A 22,250-nucleotide genomic window follows, 5' to 3' on the forward strand; every position below is an offset into this window, starting at 1 on the left:
GGGGTGAGAGTAGATGCCACAAGAATGGAAGCAAGTATTTAATCTGTGAAAGGAAGACAAGGGAAATAACTTGCTGAGCACCTACTCCATCCTGGTTGCTTGATATTCATTATTTCCATGTGACAATGGCTTGTCACCCTGAGTTTTAAATTGAGGAAACTGAGATCCAAAAAGGGTGCCTCACCCAAATTCACACGCCTAGAAGTGAAAACCCCAGGATATGAACTGGGTCAACTCTGAAGCCCTTATTCTTTGTGCAGACTGTATATGAAATGAGATGGGAAAACCTCCCTCACCTTCATCTCCCACCCAACCAAAGCATCTTGCCCACCCAGTTGCTTGAATTTCTACCATTAGCGCATCACCTCCCTGAGCTAAGGCCTCTCTCTCCATTGGCTCCACAGTGGGGGAAGGGGCGTAAGTAGGAGGCAGAGGCAGGAGGTGAGCACAAGGTCTTTTATGAGGCATCAAATATACATTCTTATATACAAGGAGGAAAAAAGACAATGCCTGAACCCCAGCGCCTCTCCATACAGCCCCTCCCACTGCTACCCTCCCCTGACCCTAAGCCTCAGGGTCCCTGGCCCTTTATACAGCCAGGGTCCATCTGCCTGTCTGTCTATACTGCAGCCCATACTGGAGAGGGGAGAGGGAGGCAGGAGCTGAGAAAGGAGCTGGATATGCAGGGCAAGAAGAGGAGCTGGGGCTTGTAAAAAATATATTTATAATAAATAAACAGAGCTTCAAAAGGGCTGAAGAGGCAGCAGAGATTTTGATGAACAGAAGGAGACAGGCATCCTGGCTCCCAGCCCCGGCTCTGATGGCTTCAATCTCTGCCTCAGGAAGGACATCGTGGGCTCATGGCGGCCCTCTGGGAGCCTCTCTCCCCAGGGCTGATGCTGGGTGCCCTGCCCCAGCGAGGTGTGTGTGGATGATATCTGTAAAGTGCATTGTCTTCAGTTCTAGATGGTGGGGTGGGTGTAAGGGCATGGGGGGGGGCATGCAATATGGGTGAGGGAGGGCAGTGCCCTTCTCATCCCAGACCTGAGCCCCCCCAAAAAAACCTGTCTGGACTTTGATCAGGATAAGAACATTGCAGGGTGAGGCAAGTTCCTGAAGCTGAAGAGGTCTGGGCCAGGCCTAATGGAGAGAGGGCATAGACTGGCTCGAGAGAGGAAGCACTGCCCCATGTGGGGGCCAGCACAAGTGGGGTCCCACCCACTGAGTGCATTGATAGTCTGTGTCCTCCAGCAGGCAGAAAGACACATGGAGATGTGTGGTCAGGCCCTGAGGTCAGAGAGAGGGCAAAGCCAACTGAGGTTTGGCCACAACTCTACAGAGTGCTCTCCTAGCCCCACACAGCCAGAGGAGCCTTAGGGAAGCCTTCACCCCTACAGCTCCAGATGCCTGCCCTTCTCCACCAGCCAGAGCTGAAAGAGAGCTCACACTGGCCTGGAGGTCTAAGGCCACAGAGCTAGACCTCCAGGGAAGGGAGAGGGGAAGGAAGACAAGAAAAAGAGAAAGAGGATCTCTGAAAGGCGCTCACCACTCTCTAGCACTGGAGTGCCCTGCCTGAGTCCAGGCTTCAAGTGGCAAGGGTCTTTGAATCAGGAAGGAAACCCCATGGCAACTGCTGAGGGTTAGAGGAGGGGTTCCAAGGCAGGAAGGAAGTAGGGAGGAGGACATTGCATGTATATATATTTTTTAAAAAACTGAGGAAGCAGAGAGGGTGCAAAGTCCCTCTCCTGTGGATTCCCCAGAACTTCCTGCTCCCCAGCTTGCTCTCTCCATTCATCAGACCACGGTGCTGATCCGGCTTGGCTTGGCCTTAGGGTTTGCACTGGGTGGGTTGCCTGTGCCAGGGGGCCCAGAGGCGTGCAGCGGGCCATGGGGAGAGGTGGGTGGCAGGGGTGAGTGTGGGGTGTGGGGTGAGGGTGGAGGGAGAGGTGGGTAGGAAGGGTGGGGAGGGATGGGTGAATGTGGTGACAATGGTGACTGGGGGTGGTGGGGGTGGGAGTAAGAGCCCCCTGGTGGCCGGGATCCAGGGCCCCCTGCTGTGCCTGCTGCTGGCATCATCTGTGGATGGTGACTGAAGATGAAGTGCTTGGGGCCCTGTTTGTGGGCTGGAGGGTGCTGGGGGGCAGGACTGTACAGGGGCAATGGGGATGTGGGCTGGTGCAGGGGGTGGCGGCCATGTGGAGCAAACTGAGGATGTCCTCCAGCCCCCCGTCTGGGGGCCCTGCCTGGCCGGCCCAAGGTATAGTGCTGGGGCCCTGGGACTGGGCCATGGGCATGGAAGTGGCGATGTGGCCCCACAGGTGGGGCTGAGGCGGGAGGTGGTGGAATGGAGCCCAGCTGGGGCAGGGGTGGGGGCTGCTGAGGAGGTGGGGGTAGAGAGGGTTGCTGAGGTGGAAGGTAGGGTGGAGGGGCAGGGCCTGGTCCTTGGCAATACTGGGCATGCAGGGCCTGGAGCTTAGATTGCCCATCAGGCAGCACCCCTAGGCCACCATGGCTATGACCATGGTGGTGGTGGTGGTGGTGGTGGTGGGTGGAAGAAGCAGATGAAGAAGAGGCAGAGGCCTGGCCTGTTGGTGGTGGTGGCATCTGGAAGGGCCCCTTCCCCCGCTTGCTTCCAAATAGGGAGCCCAGGAAGGATGAGGAGTTGGAGACGGGCCTCTGGCTCTTGTACTCCTCTGGCGGCGGGGGTGGGGGTGGAGGTGGCATCCTCTGGTGAGGGCGTGGACTGCTAATAACAGACCCCTGGAAGTGGGGAAGAGGGAAGTCAGGCTGGTCTAGATTTCCTAAACCTCCAACCCTAAACTCCACCCCTGTCCCTGAGGGCTGAAGCTGGGGAGACAGCAACCCCCAAATCATAATTGAAATGAAATGACAGTCCTGGTACTTGTATGTGGAGCTCCCCAGCTTGTAAAGCTCTGCTGTCACATCCACTATCTCAGCTGAGCTTCAGCTAAGAAAAAAGAAGTAGCAGTAACTTCTCATCCCCGTTTTGCAGGGAGGGAAAACATTAGGCCCAGAGATGCAGAGTCACTTGCTCAGGGTCAAAGAGCAGGACATGGAGGTAAGAGCTTCTCATGGCTTAACTCCAAGGGCATCTGTACTCAGAGTTAGCCCTAGGGTTGAGAGGGGTCATGGGAGAGTGGAAGACAGACTGAGAGACAGTCAGAATGAGGACAGACAAGAGTTGAGGACAGATGGAGAGAGTGGTTGGTTGGAAAAGGCAGCTGTACGGTCCCCAATAGGGAAGAGGGGGGAGCAACAGGTACCCCTCCTCTTCTGGGGCTCCATGGCCAGGGCAGGGCTCATGCAAAGGACGAGTGGGGCAGGAGCTGGCACTTACTTCGATGGTGCTGTCCAGCGATCCCACGCTGTTACGCCGCCCCCGCTTCCCTGCACCCATAAGTAAGGAGCCCAGCGTCAGAGCAGTAACTCCCCCTCCCTACCCTGCTGGGCTCCAGAGCTGGGCACCAGGCCTGGGCCCCTCCCGGGGAAAGATATCCCATTATCCCTTTCCCCCACTGAAGAGAGGGAAATGGGGAAGAGGAGAGGTGGAGAAGGTAAGAAAGGAGGAAAAGATGGAGAAGGAGGACTGGTGGTACAGGAGAGACAGAAGGGGGATAAGTGGAGGAGAGGTGGAGCAGCAAGATAGAGGGGCCAGGACTGTGGCCCCATTTCACACACCCCGGACCAAAAGCTTGGCTCCACCTGTTCTGACCTGGCTGCCAGGCTCTCTGCAGAGCAGAGACCAGGATTCTGGGTGAAGGTAGGGTATGTGTGTGTGCACGGCAGGTGGAAGGAAGGCTGGCAACCAGTGACAGGAGGCAAGGAGGACACCCAGTCCCACATCTCCCCAGCCAGGGCAGGGGCCCAGAAGACTTACCTGCATCTGAGAGGTCTCGCAGGGAACTGCTGAGTGCTCCCCGTTTGAGCCCATCGCCTGCACCATAAGTGTCCTCCAGGCTACTGCGGGCCAGTGTCCCATTCACTGAGTCCTTGGCTCCTCCAGGCTGTGAGGCATTTGGCCGCATCATACCTTTCTGTTTCTCCAGCTCCGCTGGGTGGCAGTGGAAGACATGGAGCAAAGGTCAGGAACAGGAGAGACAGCTCATGTAACTGACCTCAGCACTCCATGGGCCTTCCTCCTCCTCCCACCCTCTCTTTGTCTCCTGGGTCTCCTGTTTTGCCCCCTGGATGGCCAGCACTTGTCTCCCCCAAAACTGCAGCTTCATCTCCAAAGCTCCCTCAGTGCCCAGCCCCTGTCTTGTATCCTCTCTTCCTGCTTAATCTTCTCTTCATCCCTCTCAGTCTTGCTTCCTGCTCCTTTCTTCTTCCTTTTGCTCCTCTTCCTCCTCCCCCACCAACCCACTTGCAGTCAGCTCTCCCAAAAGCATCCCTGCCCTTCACAAAAGAACATCATAGGCCAGGCGCTGTGGCTGATCCCTGTAATCCTAGAACTCTGGGAGGCCAAGGCGGGTGGATCACCTGAACTCAGGAGTTTGAGATCAGCCTGAATAAGAGTAAGACCCTCATCTCTACTAAAAATACAAACACCAGCCAGGTGTTGTGGTGGATGCCTGTAGTTCCAGCTATCTGGGAGGCTGAGACAAGACGATTTCTCGAGCTCAAGAGTTTGAAATTTCTGTGAGCTATGACGCCATGGTACTCTACTCAGAGCAACAGAGTGGTGAGACTCTGCCTCAAAGAAAAATAAAAAAGGAGCTTCACAGCAGATGGTTCACAGTAGTACAGGAAGGCCCTTCTAGCCTATAGCAAAGGGCAATTTTTCCAGAGTTCAGTCAGTTCTCAGATATCTTGCTCCAGAGCAGAGGGACCCCTGGCAGAGCAGGAGCAGGAGCAGGAAACTGACAGGAATCTAATCCTCTATTGCGTGCCAGGTTATATACTGGGCACTATACATGCTCCATATCTCTCAATCCTCACAACAGTTCTGAAGTCACTGTTAGCATCAACATTGCACAAACAGAGGAAGAAACTGAGAATCCAGAAGTCTTAGAGCTTGCCCAGCATTATACAGCTGGAAATGGTGGAGCCTACATTCTGGAAGCAGGTCTGCCTGATTCCAGAGCCTGGACTCTCTCCACCTCCTTACACCTCTACTTCCCCATAGAGGTCATGGAAACACTTATCTATTGCCTTCCCCTCCTCATCTTGATATGCTAATTCCTCTCTCTGGATTTCTGCAGAGTCTTAAGGACATCTGGTGAACTGAAAACTTCTGACTCAGCCTTGCTGAGGAGAAGAATAGACCCTGGAACTGTGAAGGCCTCACCAAGGAGCGGTCCGCTGCCTCTGTCTCTTTCTCTGCCTGCCTCTTTCTCCTTAACACCATGTTACTTAACTGTGACTACTTAGCCTGGAGAAGATAAAAATTGGAGGGCATCTGGAGGACTTAGATGTAACCACTATTTTCCATTATATATGATCAACATGACTTGATGTGGCCCCTGGGAGCTGGGAGGCTAGGCCACTGGGACCCAGCTCAGGAAATAGTATATGAGGCAAGGAGAGGGTGGGATGGGTAATAATATTTGTTGAACACCTAGGATGTATTAGGACACTCTAGTTGCTGTGTCTCATTTCAACTCCATGACTCTATGAAAGAGATTTATTATCCCAACTTTGTATAGGTAGAAACCGGGGCTCAGAGGATTAGGTGACTTGCCCCAGTTTACCCGGATAATAAGTAGCATACCTGGGATCGAAAACTAGAGTCCTATTTCCAATGCCCTGATTCTTCTCCCTTCTGCCTTTCACTAGAAGAAGAGTTGGCTCATAATTAGGGCTTGGGATAATAATCTGAGGGTGGGAGGTAATGAGCCCCTTGTCACAGAAGGTATTTAAGCAGAAGCTGAAGTGTTCCTGGAATGAGAGTAGGAGAGTTGGACAAGCTACTCCTCAACTCTGAGAGTGTCAGAGGACAGGATTCTTGGTTTCTGTAGGACACTATATCAGGAAAGAGGGCAGGAGATGTGGCTGAGGTACTCACACTCCACACGGTACTTCTCCATCTCCTGCACCTCTGCAATGGACTCACGCAGGTCTGAGGTGAAGCGCAGCCGGTCCTGGAGGCTGGGGGCATTGAAAATGATGAGGACTTTTCGCTCCCCACCAGGTACTGCAGACAGTAACTTGATACCAAACTGGTAATCTGTGGGGAAAGGGAGGGGAGAGGGAAGGTTGGGCACCTCTGTCAGAACTGATGCAAGGTGTCTCATCTGTGAAATAATTTTCCTTTTTTTTTTGAAAGAATTTTTCTAATATCCAGTTCTGACATTACAGCTCTCCTCTGCTTGAAGATCTTCAGGGGCTCCCCTTTGCCCCAAAGCTCCCAAACTCCTGGTAGTTGTGGCCCTCTTACTTCCTGTACTCCAGGATATAAAGGCAAACCTAACTCTTCACTGCTGTCTCAAAACTCTTTCCTTCACACCTCTGCCTGAACTCATAATTGCTTCTACTGCTCAGAATGCCACCACACAAAGCTCCTCCTGGTTCAGTCCTTTGGAGCACAGCATGATCACCATCTCTTTGGCCCACCAGAGGACACACACACTATAGTTCTCTGCAAGACTGTGAGCTCCCCAGGAGCTAGATCTGAGTTATATTCCACCCTGGCCTGCCCTTCATCATGGGACCAAATAGGTGCTTTGGACATTTTAGCCCAGTTATAAGGGACTCCAAAAACTGGAGCTGCTATGGATGAAGGATGAGCATGGGGACCATGGCATCCCATGGGAGCTAGGATCCAAAAAGGGACTCACATGAATTCTGGAAGAGCTGCATGTGCATTTCCACGAGAGGAAAGGATTGACGGAAGCTGTACGTCACCAAGATCTTCTTCTTCTGGAAAATTTTGGTGACCTTTGGCAGGGGTGGGAAAAAGACAAGAGGGAAGGCTTGGGGGTGGGCAATTTCCACATGGCACCTATTTCTAGTAATGCCCTCCCCTCCTACTCCCACAAACAGGCATATACACACAAACACATATACCCACATGTTGGGGAGAATGGAAGCTTGAGGAACAGAATGGAAGAAATGTAGGAAAATTCAAATTCCTGACTTAATGATGATGCCCAATAGGCATTTACAATGTTTACAGGAACTAACTGAATGCTGCTCCTTCTAGGAAGCCTGTTCTAACATCCCACAGACAATTCCACCTCCCACCTCCCATTTCTGAGCTCCAGAGTGCTGATTCAGGACCTTTCCCTTGTCAGGCTTTATAATAGTCCTCTGAGTGTGTGATCTCCCCCTGCTGGTCTGGAGGGCAGGAGTCTGGTTTTCAGGTTCTCTCACCTACCCTTACCAGAGCCAGCACTTAATGGCAACTTTGCAGAACCTATATAGAGAGTTAACAAGTCTTCCTCTAAACAACCCAAGGTCTTTATCAAGTACTTGGGCACTCTGGACTCAACTAACACAAGCTACAAACATCTTAGGCAGCCTGCAAGTGGCTTTTAAAAGTAAACGTTTTGATTTCTGGATGGTTACAGTTTATAGTAATGCAAAGCACTTTTTTTGGTCCTTTGGACTGTAAGTGTCCCAAGAACTTGGGCTGAGTCTGATTCATCTTGGCATATCTACTGCCTCGTACAGAACTAGATACACACAAGTGTCAGTACACAAGGGATAGCTAAACACTAACTCAGCACCTGTATGGGCCAGGCACTCCTCAGGGTAAGGCTATTCCATATATGACCTCTTATTTCATCTTCATGATAACCCTATGTTGTAGGGATTAGCCCCATTTCACAGAGGAGGAAACTAAGGCTCAGAGAGGGCATTGGAGGTGCTTTGTCTAAAACAGTAATTTTCAACTCAGGGTGATATTGCACCACAGAGGACACTGAGCAATATCTGGAGACATTTTGGGTTGAAGGGCTGCTACTGGTATGTAGTAGGTAGAGATGATGGTACTGCTAAACATCCTACAATGCACAGGACAGCCACCCACAACAAAGCATTATCCAGCCCCAAATGTAAATAGTGCTGATATTAAGAAACTCTGTTCTAGGCTCGGCACCATAGCACAGTGGTTACAGTGCCAGCCACATACACTGAGGGTGGCGGGTTTGAACCCGGCTCGGGCCAGCTAATAATGACCGGCTCGGGCCAGCTAATAATGACAACTGCAACAAAAAATAACTTGGCATTGTGTTGGAGGCCGAGGCAAGAGAATCGCTTAAGCCCATGAGTTTGAGGTTACTGTGAGCTGTGACATCACAGCACTCTACTGAGGGTGACATAGTGAGACTCTGTCTCAAAAAAAAAGAAACTCTGTTCTAAAGGAGGGGGAGTGGGCACAACTGCTGTCCTCAATTCCCTGAAGAGCTGTCTCAGAGCAGAAAGAACACTTGTTCTTAGTGGTCCCAATGGAAGACTGTTGGAAGAAACCCACAGGGAAACAGATTATAACAGAACTGTCTGACAAGGCTTTTGGCTGCTCTGGATGAAGGCAGCTTTCCATCTCTGCAGTTGTACAAGCAGGGGGCCACATCCAGGAAGCTGGTTCTTGTCCAGGAGTCCCTGAAAGTCCCTTCTGACCTACAGAGTCCTAAGAGTCCTATCCCTAAAAGACAAACATCTATACTGGTAATAAGCACAGTTTTAACAATCACTTCAAGCATCTCCATCACTCAAAGGTTTCAGATTGACCCTAGGGATCAAGCTATGAAGTGGACAGGGACATTCGCTACCATTTCCCAGATTATAAATCTGTCAAATCCCTTGGTTCTCAGATTTTCTGCCCCTTGATGGCTGTCACTATCTCCAAATAGATCTCTGGGGGAACAGAGGAGCAGAGAAGACCTGTGCCTTGCCCAAGACCACACAGATGACATGGCAGAGCACCTTGTCCACCACACTCCATACCCTAATGTCAATGTGGTTTACACTAGACCCAGGAGCTAAGCTTACCATCTTCCTCCCATCTCCTCCCCCAGAGTGCCCATACCACAAGGAGATCATTGAAGAGGAAGACCTCTCGCTGATGTAACCCTAGCCTCTGGGGGCGGTTTGGATCTGGCACCTCATAGAGCTGGCAACAGCAAACCAGTCGACGGTGAGGAAGAGACAAGACCTAGATAGGCATGAAGAAATAGGTGTAAGAAAGCCAGCTTCAGACCTCCAGTATCTTAACATTAAACTATAAGAGGAAGTTTACCTCTGATACATATGTGTCACTCCAAATCAAGGAGTATTCTGGAATGCCTTTATTATTATTATTTTGCTTTTATTATTTTTTAAATTTATTTTTATTTTTTTAGAGATGGGGTCTTGGTCTATTGCCCAGGTTGGAATGCAGTCATGTCATCATAGCTCACTGCAACCTCAAATTCCTGGGCTTAAGTGATCTTCCTGCCTTAGCTTTGGAGTATGAATGCCTTTCTTGCCCAGCTCTGCATGACCAAATTCCACCCCTTCTTCAAATCCCAATTCTAAAGTAACTTCTTCCAAGAAGCCTTCTCTGATTTCCCTAGGCTAAAAATGGCCTCTCCTTCTTTTTTGCTCCTCTAAACTAGACCATAAGGCCAGAAGTAGTATTTGAGTCTTTGTCTTGCACCTCTACTGGTCTGTGAGTGTCCTCAAGGACAGGGACCATGTCTGATTAATATCTATGTCTCTGGAGCCCAGTGAAATTCTGGGCTCAGTGGAAAGGCACCCATAAATGTTTGTTGTCTAAAAGACTAAAGTGTGAGGGCCAGGCATGGTGGCTCACGCCTGTAATCCTAGCACTCTGGGAGGCCGAGGCAGGTGGATTGTCTAAGCTCAGGAGTTCAAGACCAGCCTGAGCAAGAGCGAGATCCCATCTCTAAAAATAGCCAAGTGTTGTACCAGATGCCTGCAGTCCCAGCTACTTGGGAGGTTGAGGCAAGAGAATTACTTGAGCCCAAGAGTTTGAGGTTTCTGTGAGCTATGACGCCACAGCACTCTGCAGAGGGTGACAAAGTAAAGCTCTGTCTCAAAAAATGAAAAAATAAATAAAAAGACTAAAGTGTGTTCTTGCTTTGGTTCTCATCTGACCATTAGCTTGACTCCTCACTTGGGACAGACAGGCAAAAACCAGATATGGAAAAGATGCTAATATTTATACAGCACTTACTATATGCCTAGCTCTATGCTAGATGCATTCACATGGAGCACCTCATTTAATTTGTAACACAATCCCCTGAGGAATGCATTATCATTCACTCTATTACTGGTAAGGGGCACCCAGTGCTTAGGGAGGTACAGTGACTTACCACTTAGTAGCTGGAGCACAGTGGAACCTTGGCCCCTCTACAGCCTCCCAAAGTACTTACCGGCTTCTTGCCAACAATCATACGCTCCACAGCCTGCACCTGGGACACATGATCATCATTGGTCCGCAGTTCACGCCCCTGAATGCGCTGGTAGATACCCACCAGGAGGTCTCGGGGGATGTCTTCACCATTGTCAACCCCTGGGTAGGGGGCGTAACACAGGGATATGTCACATAAGTATGGGCCACTGGTGGTAGGGGTTCTCCACGACACCCTACACCCAGGAATGGGCCACACTAAAAGGTAGGACTAGAGATCAGTAGATACCCTCAGCCCCTCAGTCAGGATTGGGGGAGGGAAGTTGCCCTTCAACACAATAGTGAGTCACTATCTTCCCCAGGGTGGGGATTTTGTCTAAACAACTCAGTAATTTAATCATCAGATACTATTTTTGGCCTTCCTAATTAGCAAAAATACTTTAAATGAAATCTAGTGCTAAGAAGAGTGCACAGAAGTGGGCATATAACATAACTATTTGAAGGGTAATCTGGCAAGAGCCTAAACGTTCAAGCTCTTCTAGGAAACTGCCCTAAGGAATTGCTCAGAAATAAGTGCCAGTATGGCCAGGCACAGAGGCTCATACCTGCAATCCTAGCACTCTGGGAGGCTGAGGTGGGTGGATTTCCTGAGCTCAGGAGTTTGAGACCAGCCTGCACAAGAGCAAACCCCTGTCTCTAAGAAAAGCTGCACCTGTAGTCCCAGCTACTTGGGAGGCTGAGGGAAGAGGACTGCTTGAATCTAAAAGTTTGAGGTTACTATGAGCTATGACTCCACAGAACTCTACCCTGGTAGACAGAGTAAGACTCTGCCTCAAAAAAAAGAAAAAACAAGAATACACAAAAATATTAACCGTGGTTGTCTCTAGGGAACAGAATTTTGGATGATTAAAAGAAATTTTCTAATTTGCTGAATTTTCCAAAATTTCCAAAATAAGCATGTATTGCTTTTAGTTGTATGCCTATTTATTTAATAGCTAGAGGGAAAAGCATGCACGTGCATGCACACACACAGAATGGATGAATGAATGAATAACAGCAGGATTCTAGGAGATAGCTCCAAATGACTTCTGATCTATTTCCCTCCTCCCATGACCTTCCCTACACCTGATTGTCTGCTGTGAGAAACCTGCTCACTCTTCTCTCCAAACCTTTTGCTAGGGAAAGTTTTTCTTTGGAAATGCCACACCTTCTCCTTGTGCTAAAGGAACACCCTTCATCACATCACATTTATTTATTTTTTACCTTAGCTACCAGAGAACTTAACACCTTTGAACTGTGCAAACCCCTATGGTCAGCCAATTTGTCTTGGTTTTGGTTTGTTTGCTTTTTCCTCAACTTTATTTCCCTCTTTCACTTCTGTTTAAATAATCTTAACATTTGTGCCATTTTTAGTAGGCTGCTCTTTGGTAAGAGGCAGGGATCGACATGAATAGAATAAACCAAGAAAAAAGATCAAAGTGACACCTTTCATCTGGTATTAGTATTGGTTCCAACTGACCTTCTTAGCGACCCCATCTTGATTGTTCTAAACAATTTGACATTTTCCTGCCTCTGTGACTTTGTTATTCTCACTGCTAGGAAGCCCTCCTCTATCTCTATTCTGTCACCTTATCCATGCCTTCAAGGCCCACTTTAAAATAAAAATACTGTTTACTCTGGGAAGCTAGCTGGAGATGGGTTATCCCTCTTTTGAGCTCTACCTATGCATTTGGCCTCTCTGATGTCACTTTTCACTTTCTATCTTTTGTTAGTTATCTGGGTACTACAAGTTAATCTCCCCCACACACAAGAACTCTCTCAAAGAAAGAATTATGGCAGACTCCCCTCCATTGTTCTTAGCACCCATGATAGGGCTTGGCACACACTAGGCACCAAGTGTCAAATGGCTGGCTGGTTGGATGGTCAAGTCATAAAGGAATGCATGAATGGAGGAATGGGCACCTAAAATAATTAAATTAGTCCTTATAGGCATAAATAAAGAAGAAAGGGAAAGGAGAAGTGAGAAATGGACAAATGAATGACTGAATGAGTGAATTAGTTCAAGCCCTGTATGAGCTAATAGTTCACTGTTAGAATTCCAGGACCTAAAAAAGCCTGGTACAGGGTGGTGCCTGTGGCTCAAAGGGGTTGAGCACTGGCTCCATATGCCGGAGGTGGCGGGTTCAAACCCAGCCTGGTCAAAAACTGCAAAAAAAAAAAAAAAAAAAAAAAAAGCCTGGTACATAGTAGATGCTTAATAAATGGAGAAACGGCTATTCAAGGGAATTAAAAAGGGAATGCCCTGGGAACATCTAACCTTGGCAGAAAGTGACAGGTTAATTTCCAAGGAACAGATGGGATCTCCCTCATCCTTCTCCATTCCTACCCCTGCCCACTTTCCCTTCCCAGGTGAAGGGCAGGAAGAACTGACGGGGAAGTCTGGTCACCTCTCAGGTTCTTGATGAAGTCGTCTAGTTTCATCTTTCGTTCAGCCTTGACACTGGGACTGTACATGTCAGTATTAAGAAGGATGATGGCAAAAGCAAGGATGAAGATGGTGTCTGGGTTCCGGAACTGGCGCACAAGGGCTGGGTTGCAGACACAGTACCGCTGGCTGCAGGGCAGGAGAGGTCAAAGCCAGACTCAGGCACCAGCAATCTCCACTTACCCACCATCCACCTACTCTGGCCCCATCTACTCTCTCCTCCAAAAAAATACTCCCTAGCTCTCTGTGGGGGTCTGTTCTCTTCAATGTTTCCTAAAGACTAGCCCATAAAAGTCACAATTGCTACCTTTTACAGAGCTTTGCCAGGGGATTTATATACATTGTCTTATGTAACCCTATCACAATTCTGCAAGGTAGTTACTAGTAATCCCATTTTACAGATGAAGCAACTGAGGCTCAAAGTGGTAAGGTAACTTGCCCAGTGTAATAGAGCAGGTAAATAGTAAAGCCAGGATGAAAACCCAGATTTTTGTGACTACAAAGCAAATCCTTCCCTTTATTATGGGAAAGAAAGTGTCAGAAGCTCCTCTTTCTCTTCTAAATATCCCAAAGTGGTAGACCCAGAATTTAGACCCTGGTCTGTCTAATTCCCTAGGCATTTATAGTAGAATATAATGATTAAGGGCATGGATTAATCATGGAGTCAGAAATGCTTGAGTTCAAATCCTAGTTCTACTGCCTACTCATTGTATGACCCTGGACAAGTTACTTAACCTTTCTAAACTTCAGATTTCTCATTTTCAAAATGGGAATGATAGAAACACCTACCTTATAAGGTGGTTGTGAGTATCTGAAATAATTATGTAAAGTTCCCAGCCTAGAACCTGATACCGAGTGAGTGCTCCATGCATGTTAGCTGTTAGTGTTGATGCTGTTGCACTTATTGAATGCCCATATCCCAGATGTTGAGCTAGATACTTTACATGCACCCTTCTGATCTTACAAATGCCTTACAAAATAGGATTTATCATTTCTGTTTTATGGTGAGGAAAATAAGAGGCTCAGAGAAGTTACTTATGAACACATACTGCAGTGCTGCCCAAGGTAGGGAGGGGCAGCTTCAGGAATGGTAAGGAGGCACACCTGAAGGCTTCAATGAGTCGCTCCACTTTCTGGGCCTCGCCCTGAACCCGGATGTGGGATTGGAACTTCCGGAGTGCATCATCCAAATCCATGGAAGAGAAGTCCATCTCATCTACCACACAGCTGAGGAGCAAAGAAAGGGGTGTGGCACTCTCAATTCCTTTACAGAAAACCTCTGACCCACCCGGAACTGCTCAAATGGACCAACACCCCACCTCTGACAGACTTCCAAAATCAGGACCTGTGGAGCAAGTACACATGAGGACAGAAATGTTTGAAATGGAAGCCATCCTAGAAAATCAAGGCAAGACATATGGTGACTGAGGGTCTGTTTCATTGACCCACTCATTTCAGAGATGGAAAAACTGAGGCCCCCTGGACAAAAATGTCTTGCCCAGGGCTACCCAGAAGACTTCAGGAGTAGGGCCAAGAGAGATCAGACCCCTTTGGGGCAGAAGAGTATGGGAGCAGAAAGGTCTATTCATCCTATTTTGAAAAGTTTATCTGAGCCAAAAAAAATAGGCTGCCCCCTTCCCCTCTCTTGCTCTCCTTTTCCAGAAATCCCTGGCCCAGTCTGCCCCAGCCTGGGGTTCTCACTCCAACACATCTCTGTTGAACTGCTTCTGCCGATTCCCTAGGAATTCCCCTATCATCTGCCGGCTGAGGCCTTTCCGCTCCAGGATGAAGTGAGCCACTCCCACCGGTGTGTCTGACAGGAAGCCCCGCTCGATCAGATACTGGATACCCTTCTCTGGCTTCCTGCAGAAAGAGGGAAGGGAGATAAGATGACTGTCCACCTGGAATTGTGTTCCCTGTCCCATTTCTTGAACTAATTTTGGGCCCAACTAACCACGGCCTCAGAGAACCAGGGAAGTGGAATATATAATTTGATCCAATTCCTTTATGGTACGGATGAGAAAAGTGAGGAGGAAGAAGTTATTTGCCCATTTCACAGAGTTTTAAAATTCCAAGGTATCCTCAGCACAACTTCCTCCTTCACTGGAGCCACACCATAATTGAAAGAAAATCAGTATCTAATGAGAGCTGCTCTATGCCAGGATTATTGTTTGTTTGGAACTTTTTTTTTTTTGAGACAGGGTGTCACTATGTTGCCCTCGGTAGAGTGATGTGGCATCACAGCTCACAGCAATCTCAAACTCTTGGGCTTAAGTGATTCTCTTGCCTCAGCCTCCCGAGTAGCTGGTACTACAGATACTCACCACAACACCCGGCTAGTTTTTTGTTGCAGTTGTCATTGTTATTTAGCTGGCCGGGTTCGAACCCGCCAGCTTTGGTGTATGTGGCCGGCGTCGTAACCACTGTGCTATAGGCACTGAGCCTGGAATTTTTTTTTGAGACACAGTCTCACTCTGTTGCCCAGCCTAGAGTACAGTAGCATCATCACAGCTCACTTTAACCTCAAATTCCTGGGCTCAAGTGATCCTCCTATTTCAGCCTCCTAAGTGCTAGGACTATAGGTGTGTGCCACCATGCCTGGATGATTTTTCTATTTTTTGTAGAGACAAGATCTCACTCTTGTTCAGGCTGGTCTCGAACTTCTGGCCTCAAGCAATCCTCTTGCCTTAGCCTCCTTGAGTGCTAAGATTACAGGCATGAGCTCTCAGGCTCTGCCAAGGAGCTTTAATATTCTCAACAGGCACCAAAGAGTACTGAGAGAAGCCCTGAGCACCTTCTTTCTGAGTCGCAGACTCTCAGAGTAGAGAAGAAGGTTACTTTGTTCCACACCTCACATCCTACCCAGGCAGGTATCACCCAGCCCCTGCAAGTGTTTCTATAGACAAAGTGCTCCCTAGATTTCCAGAGATTTGGGCCAAAATCTGGGTCAGCACTATACCATATTCAGAACCCCAGAACCTTAAAAATTTGAAAAAGACTTTGGTACTCTAAGAGTCTCAGATCTAATATCACTTCTCAGGTATATGACTTTGGATAATTCCCTTTACTTCTGCCAGCCTCAGTTCCTTATCTATAAAATAGAGACACTACTATCCATCTTGTGGAATTATTGTGAGAATTAAATATAGGTGGCAGTGTTTAATAGGCTATGAAGACATAAGGCGTTAAATGATATCTAATGCTTTATGTTACTTCTAGTGTTTTCTAATTATTTTCTAATCAAATGTTACTTTCCCACCCCATTCCTAATCACTTGGCACTAAACAAGGCATCTAGAAATTGCTTAATCACGGTCACTAAGTAGTCCAGCACACCACCCTGCACCCCAACACCTGACATATACATACCCTGCTAGATGAAAGAACTAAAGCCTAAGGAAAGAAGACAACTTGCCCAGGGCTACACAGTGAGTCTCGCCGAAGGCAGACTGGTAGTCCAGGTCTCCTGTTTGTAAGAGCGGGGCGTTATATATACCATATTTACTCCCCTTTAAAAAGGGGAGGTGAGGGAGACAAGATTCAGAATCGTTTAGGAGGGCATCTCACTCAAGATCACACAGCCAGTCAGAGGCAGTACCAGGCCCGAGCCCAGGTATTTTTGGGGTCTCTATACTGCCACCCTGTGGCAAATTCTCTTTCCTAAACAGCTGGAGAAAAAACCCACAAATACAAAGGATGGCAGAACCAGGATCACTGCTTGTAGTTCAGTCCCAGGGATCAAAGTACCCGTGGTTGGGTATGAAGGGATGGGGAGGCTGAAACGGGAACACATACTTATTGAAGAGGTTGAGGCCAATTCTGTAGTGCCGCCTCTGTACCACGTCATTGTTGAAGGCTGGTGAATCCCAGCTGTGCCTTGTCTCCCGCTGGTAAGTCTGTTTGCATAGGCCAGTGGCTGGAGGCTCCCTCAGGCTGTCCCGAGAAGAGGAGCCAGAGCTGCAGTTGATGGTCTCATTGGAATTGCTGGAGCTCTCAAGGCTCTCATTATCTCCACCATCAGAGTTCTCGCCTGCTGCCTCACACTTTCCCAACCTCCGACCCCCAGCCACACCACTGGGCCCAGTGCCACTGTTGGGGGCTGGTGGCAGGGGCCCTGGTGGGGTTGGGGCTGGGCCCTCAGGGGCTGGGTAGTGGCGGTGTGGGATCGGGGCCCTGCCTGGTGGCCCTTTGTGCTTTAGGGTTCCATGGGGGCTGCAGCCATCAGCCTCATACACCAGCTGGCGGTGGACAGAGCCTCGATCTGAGCGGTCACTCAGGTCTACAGAGCTGTCACTAGGAGGCTCAATGGTAAGCAGGGGAAGGTGGGCAGCCCGCAGCCGGAAATCCCGGCACTCTAAGCACCCAGGACCCCTGCGAGTGCCTTCCTCACGGCCACCATCTTCCCGGGTCCCTGGTGGCACTGGTGGAGGAACTGGAGGGAGAGGGGCCGGTGCCCAGAACTCAGGCCGGCTTTGGGGTGGGGGCTCTGTGCTGGGCAGTCGCTCAGGGGATGGTGGGGGAACTGGGTCATCCAGGTAGAGGGGAAGGTCACTGAAGGATGTTGCTGAGCTATCTTCTTGTTGTTCCTTTGACTCTCGCTTCTCCAGTTGGGCTGACCCTGGCTCCTCAGACATGGGCCCTGATGGGTGGCAGTTCAGGGCCTCGTCAATGGATTCAGCCAGAGACTTTACCTGTATGGGGGAAAGGGAGGAGGGAAAGGGAGAGAAAGGAAGGAAAGATGAAGGGAAGAATGGTGAAAGGGTGGGAATGAGGGAGGGAGGGAAGGAAAAAGGGGGAATCTTCCCAGTGGGTCAGCTCAGAAGATGGATTCCCCTCCCCCACTCCTGACAGACTCTCTGCCGTCTATGAAATAATTCCCAGGGAACCATTATGAGCTGACAGGGAGCTGGGACTAAGGCTCACAAGTTCCTGTCTCAGGCATCCTAATAGCTTCTTTGTGTCCATATAGACTGAAGTCATATGCTACCTCCTACCTGAAACAAGCCACATTCTTGCCTCTGCCATCATCCAGGGCTAACCAAAATCTCAGCTTCCTCTGGCAGAATTCTCTCTTAGGATATCCATAATACACATTTAGCCCTGAGAATCTGGACCATCCCTGGTAACTGTATCTCCCTGTGGTATCCAGCCTCCAAGTTATCCCTTAATGATCCCCCATCTCCTGTATTCACACCCTGGGGTACCACATTGTACCAGAGTTGGTCTGTGTGACCAACAACAAATGGCAGAAGTGAAGGTATGTCACTTCAGAGATTAAGTTGGAAAAAACAGCATTTGTCTTGGGTGTTCTTGCTCCTTGTACTCTCTCTCTCTCAGACCCCTAGCCTGGGGGAAGCCACATCATAAGCAGTCCTGTAGAGAGGCCCACATGATAAGGAACTGAATCCTGTTGCTGACAGCCAATGAGCTTGGAAGCAGACTGTCAGCCCCAGTTTAGTCCATAGAGATTGTGGTCCCACCCTACAGCTTGACTGCAGCCTTCTGAGAGGCCCTGAGCCAGAACCACCCAGTCAAGCCATTCCTAGCTTCCCAGCCCTTAGAAGCTGTATGAAATAATAAATGTATGTTGTTTAAGCTCAGTCTCTCAGGTCAATTTTAAGCTACTAAATTTTGGGGTAATTTGTTACACAGCAATAGATAATAAATTCACTTCTCTGTCAGAGTTATATAGCATGGAGAGCTCGGACCAGACCTAGTTTCTCTGTCTTCTCTATAGGACTGTGATCTCCTATTCCCATTCTTCCCTTGAGGGATGAGTCCAGGCCTGGTTTCTCTCTTCTTAGTTCAGTTGATACATTGTATGACATGGAAAAGATGTTCAACTAAATTTTTGTTGTATGAGGATAAAGATCTTCCTTTCAATGGTTCTTTCCTTCCCTCCACCTCTTTGCTAGTTCCAAGGAAGCATGCCCAGATCACCGACGTTAGAGCAGAGTAATTTCTTCCCTTACAATGCTCCACTCATTCATTCAATCCTCCCCTCCTTTCTGACAGGATCTTGCTGTCGGCCAGGTTGGAATGCAGTGGCCTCATCATAGTTCACTGCAACCTCAAACTCCTGAGCTCAAGCCATCATTCTAGCTCATCCTAAGTAGCTGAGATTGCAGGTACACACAACCATGCCAAGCCAATTTTTTTGTAGAAACTTTGTAGAAACTTTTTTGTAGAAACTGGTCTTACTCTTGCTCAGGCTGATCTTGAACTCTTGGCCTCAAGCAAGCCTTCTACCTCAGCCTCCCATGATTCAATACTTTCAACCAAGTACCTCCTTGGTTTTAGGAAGAAAACTAACAGATACTTAGCCACTACTATGTACTAGATGTTTTCACATATATATTACCTAGTTGAAAAGAATTTTCAAAACATCTCTAAAAACAGCTTGCCCAAGGCCATACAAGCAGGAAATGGCAGAACTGGGATTCTCACATTAGCAGGTATGCTGACATACCCATGCCTAGAATGATTTCCTACCACTTTACTGTGCTACATTCCCATCCTTCTGTGCTTTTGCTAATGCAATGTCTATGTAAGCAGCACCTTCCCAACTATTTCTAACCTGCCAAATCTTCTCTGTCTAGTAAGGCCCACCTCCAATGCTGTTTTCTCAAAGAAGCCTTTTCTGGTCCTTGACAAAGAATGTTTCCCTTCCCTTCCCTGGGTTCCCACAGTACTTATACATGATCCTTACTTATGGCTCTGAGCACTACTTTAGGAGACAATAATACACACATATGACTGGGAGATCCTTCTGAACAAGGACTGGGACCAGTTCCTTAGCCTCAATCTCCTCCTCTATATAATGGGGATAATAATCCCTGGCTCACAGGTCTGGTATGAGGCATACACAGCCCTGGAACATAATAGGAGCTCACTGCCTATTAGTTAATTTAACAGTAGATTGAGTTCCACACAGTGAGAACTTTTATTTTCTCATTTGTTCTAATACCCATATATATATATATATATACTTTTTTTTTTTTTTTTTTTGCGGTTTTTGGCCAGGGCTGGGTTTGAACCCACCACCTCTGGTATATGGGGCTGGCACCCTATTCCTTGAGCCACAGGCACCGCCCTAATACCCATATTTTTAACTTGCTTGTTTTTAGCAATATAATTTTTTATCTTGCCAGTTCTTTCTCATCATTCTCACAGTCCCAAATCAGATGGTAGCTATTTGTTGTTATTAAATGCCTGTTGTGCAACTTCTTTCAATTTGTAATATAGATAAAAGTAGCAGGAGTAGCCAGAGCAAGGGGATGGGGAAGAAAGGCCCTTTTCAGGTATCCTGACCTGTTTGGAGAAGGAGTCCTCAAGCTCTGTGATGTCATTAGAAAACTCTCCAGACGTGGTGACAGAGCTTCCACCACCATCAATGCCTCCACCACAGGAGCCTCCATATGGGAGCCCTCGTTCAAGCCGGTGGCTCCGAGCACCAGCCATGGCACCCTCGTCCAGCGAGGCAGGCTTGCCCTCAAAGTACGCAGGGTTCTGTGCCTTCTCGTACTCCTCAAAGGAGAACTGCATCCGCATGTTGGAGAGGATGATGCGGCGGGACATGCGACTCTCTGAAGCTGAGCTTCGTAGTCGCTCAAAATTCTTGTTCATGCGGTACTGGCGGAAGGCTGTCTGGATGGTCCTGGCAGCTCTGCGGCTCAGAAAGGAGCCCCCATATTTCCTCTCCAGCATTTCCACCTGGAAATGGTTGAGGGGAACAAGGTCAGAAAGTCACTACAGCCTCATCACCAGGATGGTCTACAACACTGCCCCCCACTGTTACTCACAGCTAAAGTCGTGTGAATGTGCATATAATCTTACTGTTCTCAGTTGAATCTGACCACTGGTCACATAAGATTGAATTATGGTTTTTTTGTTTTTTTGTTTGTTTGTTTTTGTGACAGCGTCTCACTCTGTCATCCTGGGTAGAGTGCCATGGCATCATAGCTCATAGTAACCTCAACCTCTTGGGCTCAAGAGATCCTCTTGCCTCAGTTTTTCATTTTTGGTAGAGATGGGGGGAGGTCTCACTCTTGCTCAGGGTGGTCTGGAACTCATGAGCTTAAGCAATCCGCCGGCCTCAGGCTCCCAGAGTGCTCGGACTACAGGCATGAGTCACCGTGCACGACCTGGTTTTTTTTCATTTACAAGAAGTACATTGATTATTCAAAAACAGTTTAAAAAACAGAGAAATTAAGGCTGGGTGTGCCTGTAATCCTAGAACTCTGGGAGGCGGAGGGGGGCGGATTGCTTGAGCTCCGGAGTTTGAGATCAGCCTGAGCAAAAGCAAGATCCCATCTCTACTAAAAAATAGAAAAATAAGCCAGGTGTAATGGTGCATGCCCATAGTTCTAGCTACTCCAGAGACTGAGGCAAGAGGATTGCTCAAGCTCAAGAGTTTGAAGTTGCTGTTAGCTATGATGTCACAGCACTCTACCCAGGGCAACAGAGTGAGATGCTGTCTAAAAAAAGGAGAGCGAGAGAGAAAGAGAGAGAGAGAAGCTAAAAAAAGTAAAGAAAGAAAAAAGTGGAGATTAAGAAGGTTTGAAGAGAGACTAAGAGAGGAGGAAAAGGAGGAGAGAGAGATAAGAAAGGAAGGGATGGAGGGAGGGAGGGAGAAAGGAAGGAAGGGAGCTTCAGAGACAGAGGGAGGAAGAGAGGGATGAAGGGAGGGAGGAAGGAAGGAAGATTGGTTCATCTAATTTCCAAACACCTAGACATGAGCACAATTAAAATTTTGGAATATGTCCTTCCAGGCTTTTTTCTTATATGTAATAGTTTGCCCTCCTCTCTCTCTCTTTTTTAAGTTAAAGAACGTATTGTATGACACTGTTCTGAAATTGCCAACCGATGTGTATGCTTCTCCATTAGACTGAAATTTTGAGGACCAGGTCCAGGTCTCATTCATCTTTACATTACTAGGACCCAGGCAGGGAGCTCTTCTGGGTGAATACAAGATGCAGTGGAGGAATGGTGAATGAGTGTGTCCCCAGTGGGGTGAAGGGTTCCAAAGCCAGTCTTCTTCAATTCCTGTCTCATTAGCCCTCCCTAGATACCACCCTCAAGTGCCATATCCCAACCCTACCCTTCCTTGATGATCTCTTGCATCCCCACTCCCACTCCCAACCAGAGAGCTGCCTCTTCTGCACCTTCTTGTCCTGCAGGTCTGTGGAGAGTTCATAGCTGTCCGACAGGGCCTTGGAGCGCTTTATCTCTTCCTCCTCCTGCTTCCTCAGGGCCACACTGGCTGGCTGGAGGCGTGCCCGCTGAGCCCAGGGAAGGCCCACCCCAGTTGGGGGGCCCCCCATGTGGCTGCTGGTGGGGGGCAGCTGGTTCAGCCGGTAGGGGGGTTGGCTCCCAGGACTATCAACCGCTGTGCTCAGGTCACTGCCTGGGGCATCACCCTCCACACTGTGGGGATGAGATAAGATGAGCC

General features: G+C 48.5%; 1 protein-coding gene across 9 annotated transcripts in view; it reads right to left on the minus strand.

Moving 5' to 3' along the window:
* Nucleotides 1–442: 442 nt before the first annotated feature.
* Nucleotides 443–22,250, minus strand: part of IQSEC2 (IQ motif and Sec7 domain ArfGEF 2) — a 90,101-nt gene continuing 68,293 nt past the window's right edge. For 5 of the 9 annotated variants that reach the window (XM_053578944.1, XM_053578942.1, XM_053578945.1 and 2 more), the window contains 13 exons: nt 21,964–22,225; nt 20,111–20,512; nt 16,595–17,490; nt 14,502–14,663; nt 13,905–14,027; nt 12,763–12,929; nt 10,338–10,477; nt 8,990–9,115; nt 6,798–6,897; nt 6,026–6,187; nt 3,899–4,072; nt 3,359–3,408; nt 1,662–2,760 (listed from right to left, as the gene is read on the minus strand). In XM_053578944.1, coding sequence (XP_053434919.1) covers nt 1,795–2,760; nt 3,359–3,408; nt 3,899–4,072; nt 6,026–6,187; nt 6,798–6,897; nt 8,990–9,115; nt 10,338–10,477; nt 12,763–12,929; nt 13,905–14,027; nt 14,502–14,663; nt 16,595–17,490; nt 20,111–20,512; nt 21,964–22,225 — 3,730 coding nt within the window. In that variant the 3' untranslated portion in view covers nt 1,662–1,794. Of the gene's footprint in view, nt 2,761–3,358; nt 3,409–3,898; nt 4,073–6,025; nt 6,188–6,797; nt 6,898–8,989; nt 9,116–10,337; nt 10,478–12,762; nt 12,930–13,904; nt 14,028–14,501; nt 14,664–16,594; nt 17,491–20,110; nt 20,513–21,963; nt 22,226–22,250 lie in introns of all 9 variants that reach the window. The other 4 variants (XM_053578949.1, XM_053578950.1, XM_053578943.1 and 1 more) reach the window with 3 other exon arrangements.

Source organism: Nycticebus coucang, chromosome X (genome assembly GCF_027406575.1).
Source record: "Nycticebus coucang isolate mNycCou1 chromosome X, mNycCou1.pri, whole genome shotgun sequence".
Taxonomy (NCBI): Eukaryota; Metazoa; Chordata; class Mammalia; order Primates; family Lorisidae; genus Nycticebus; species Nycticebus coucang.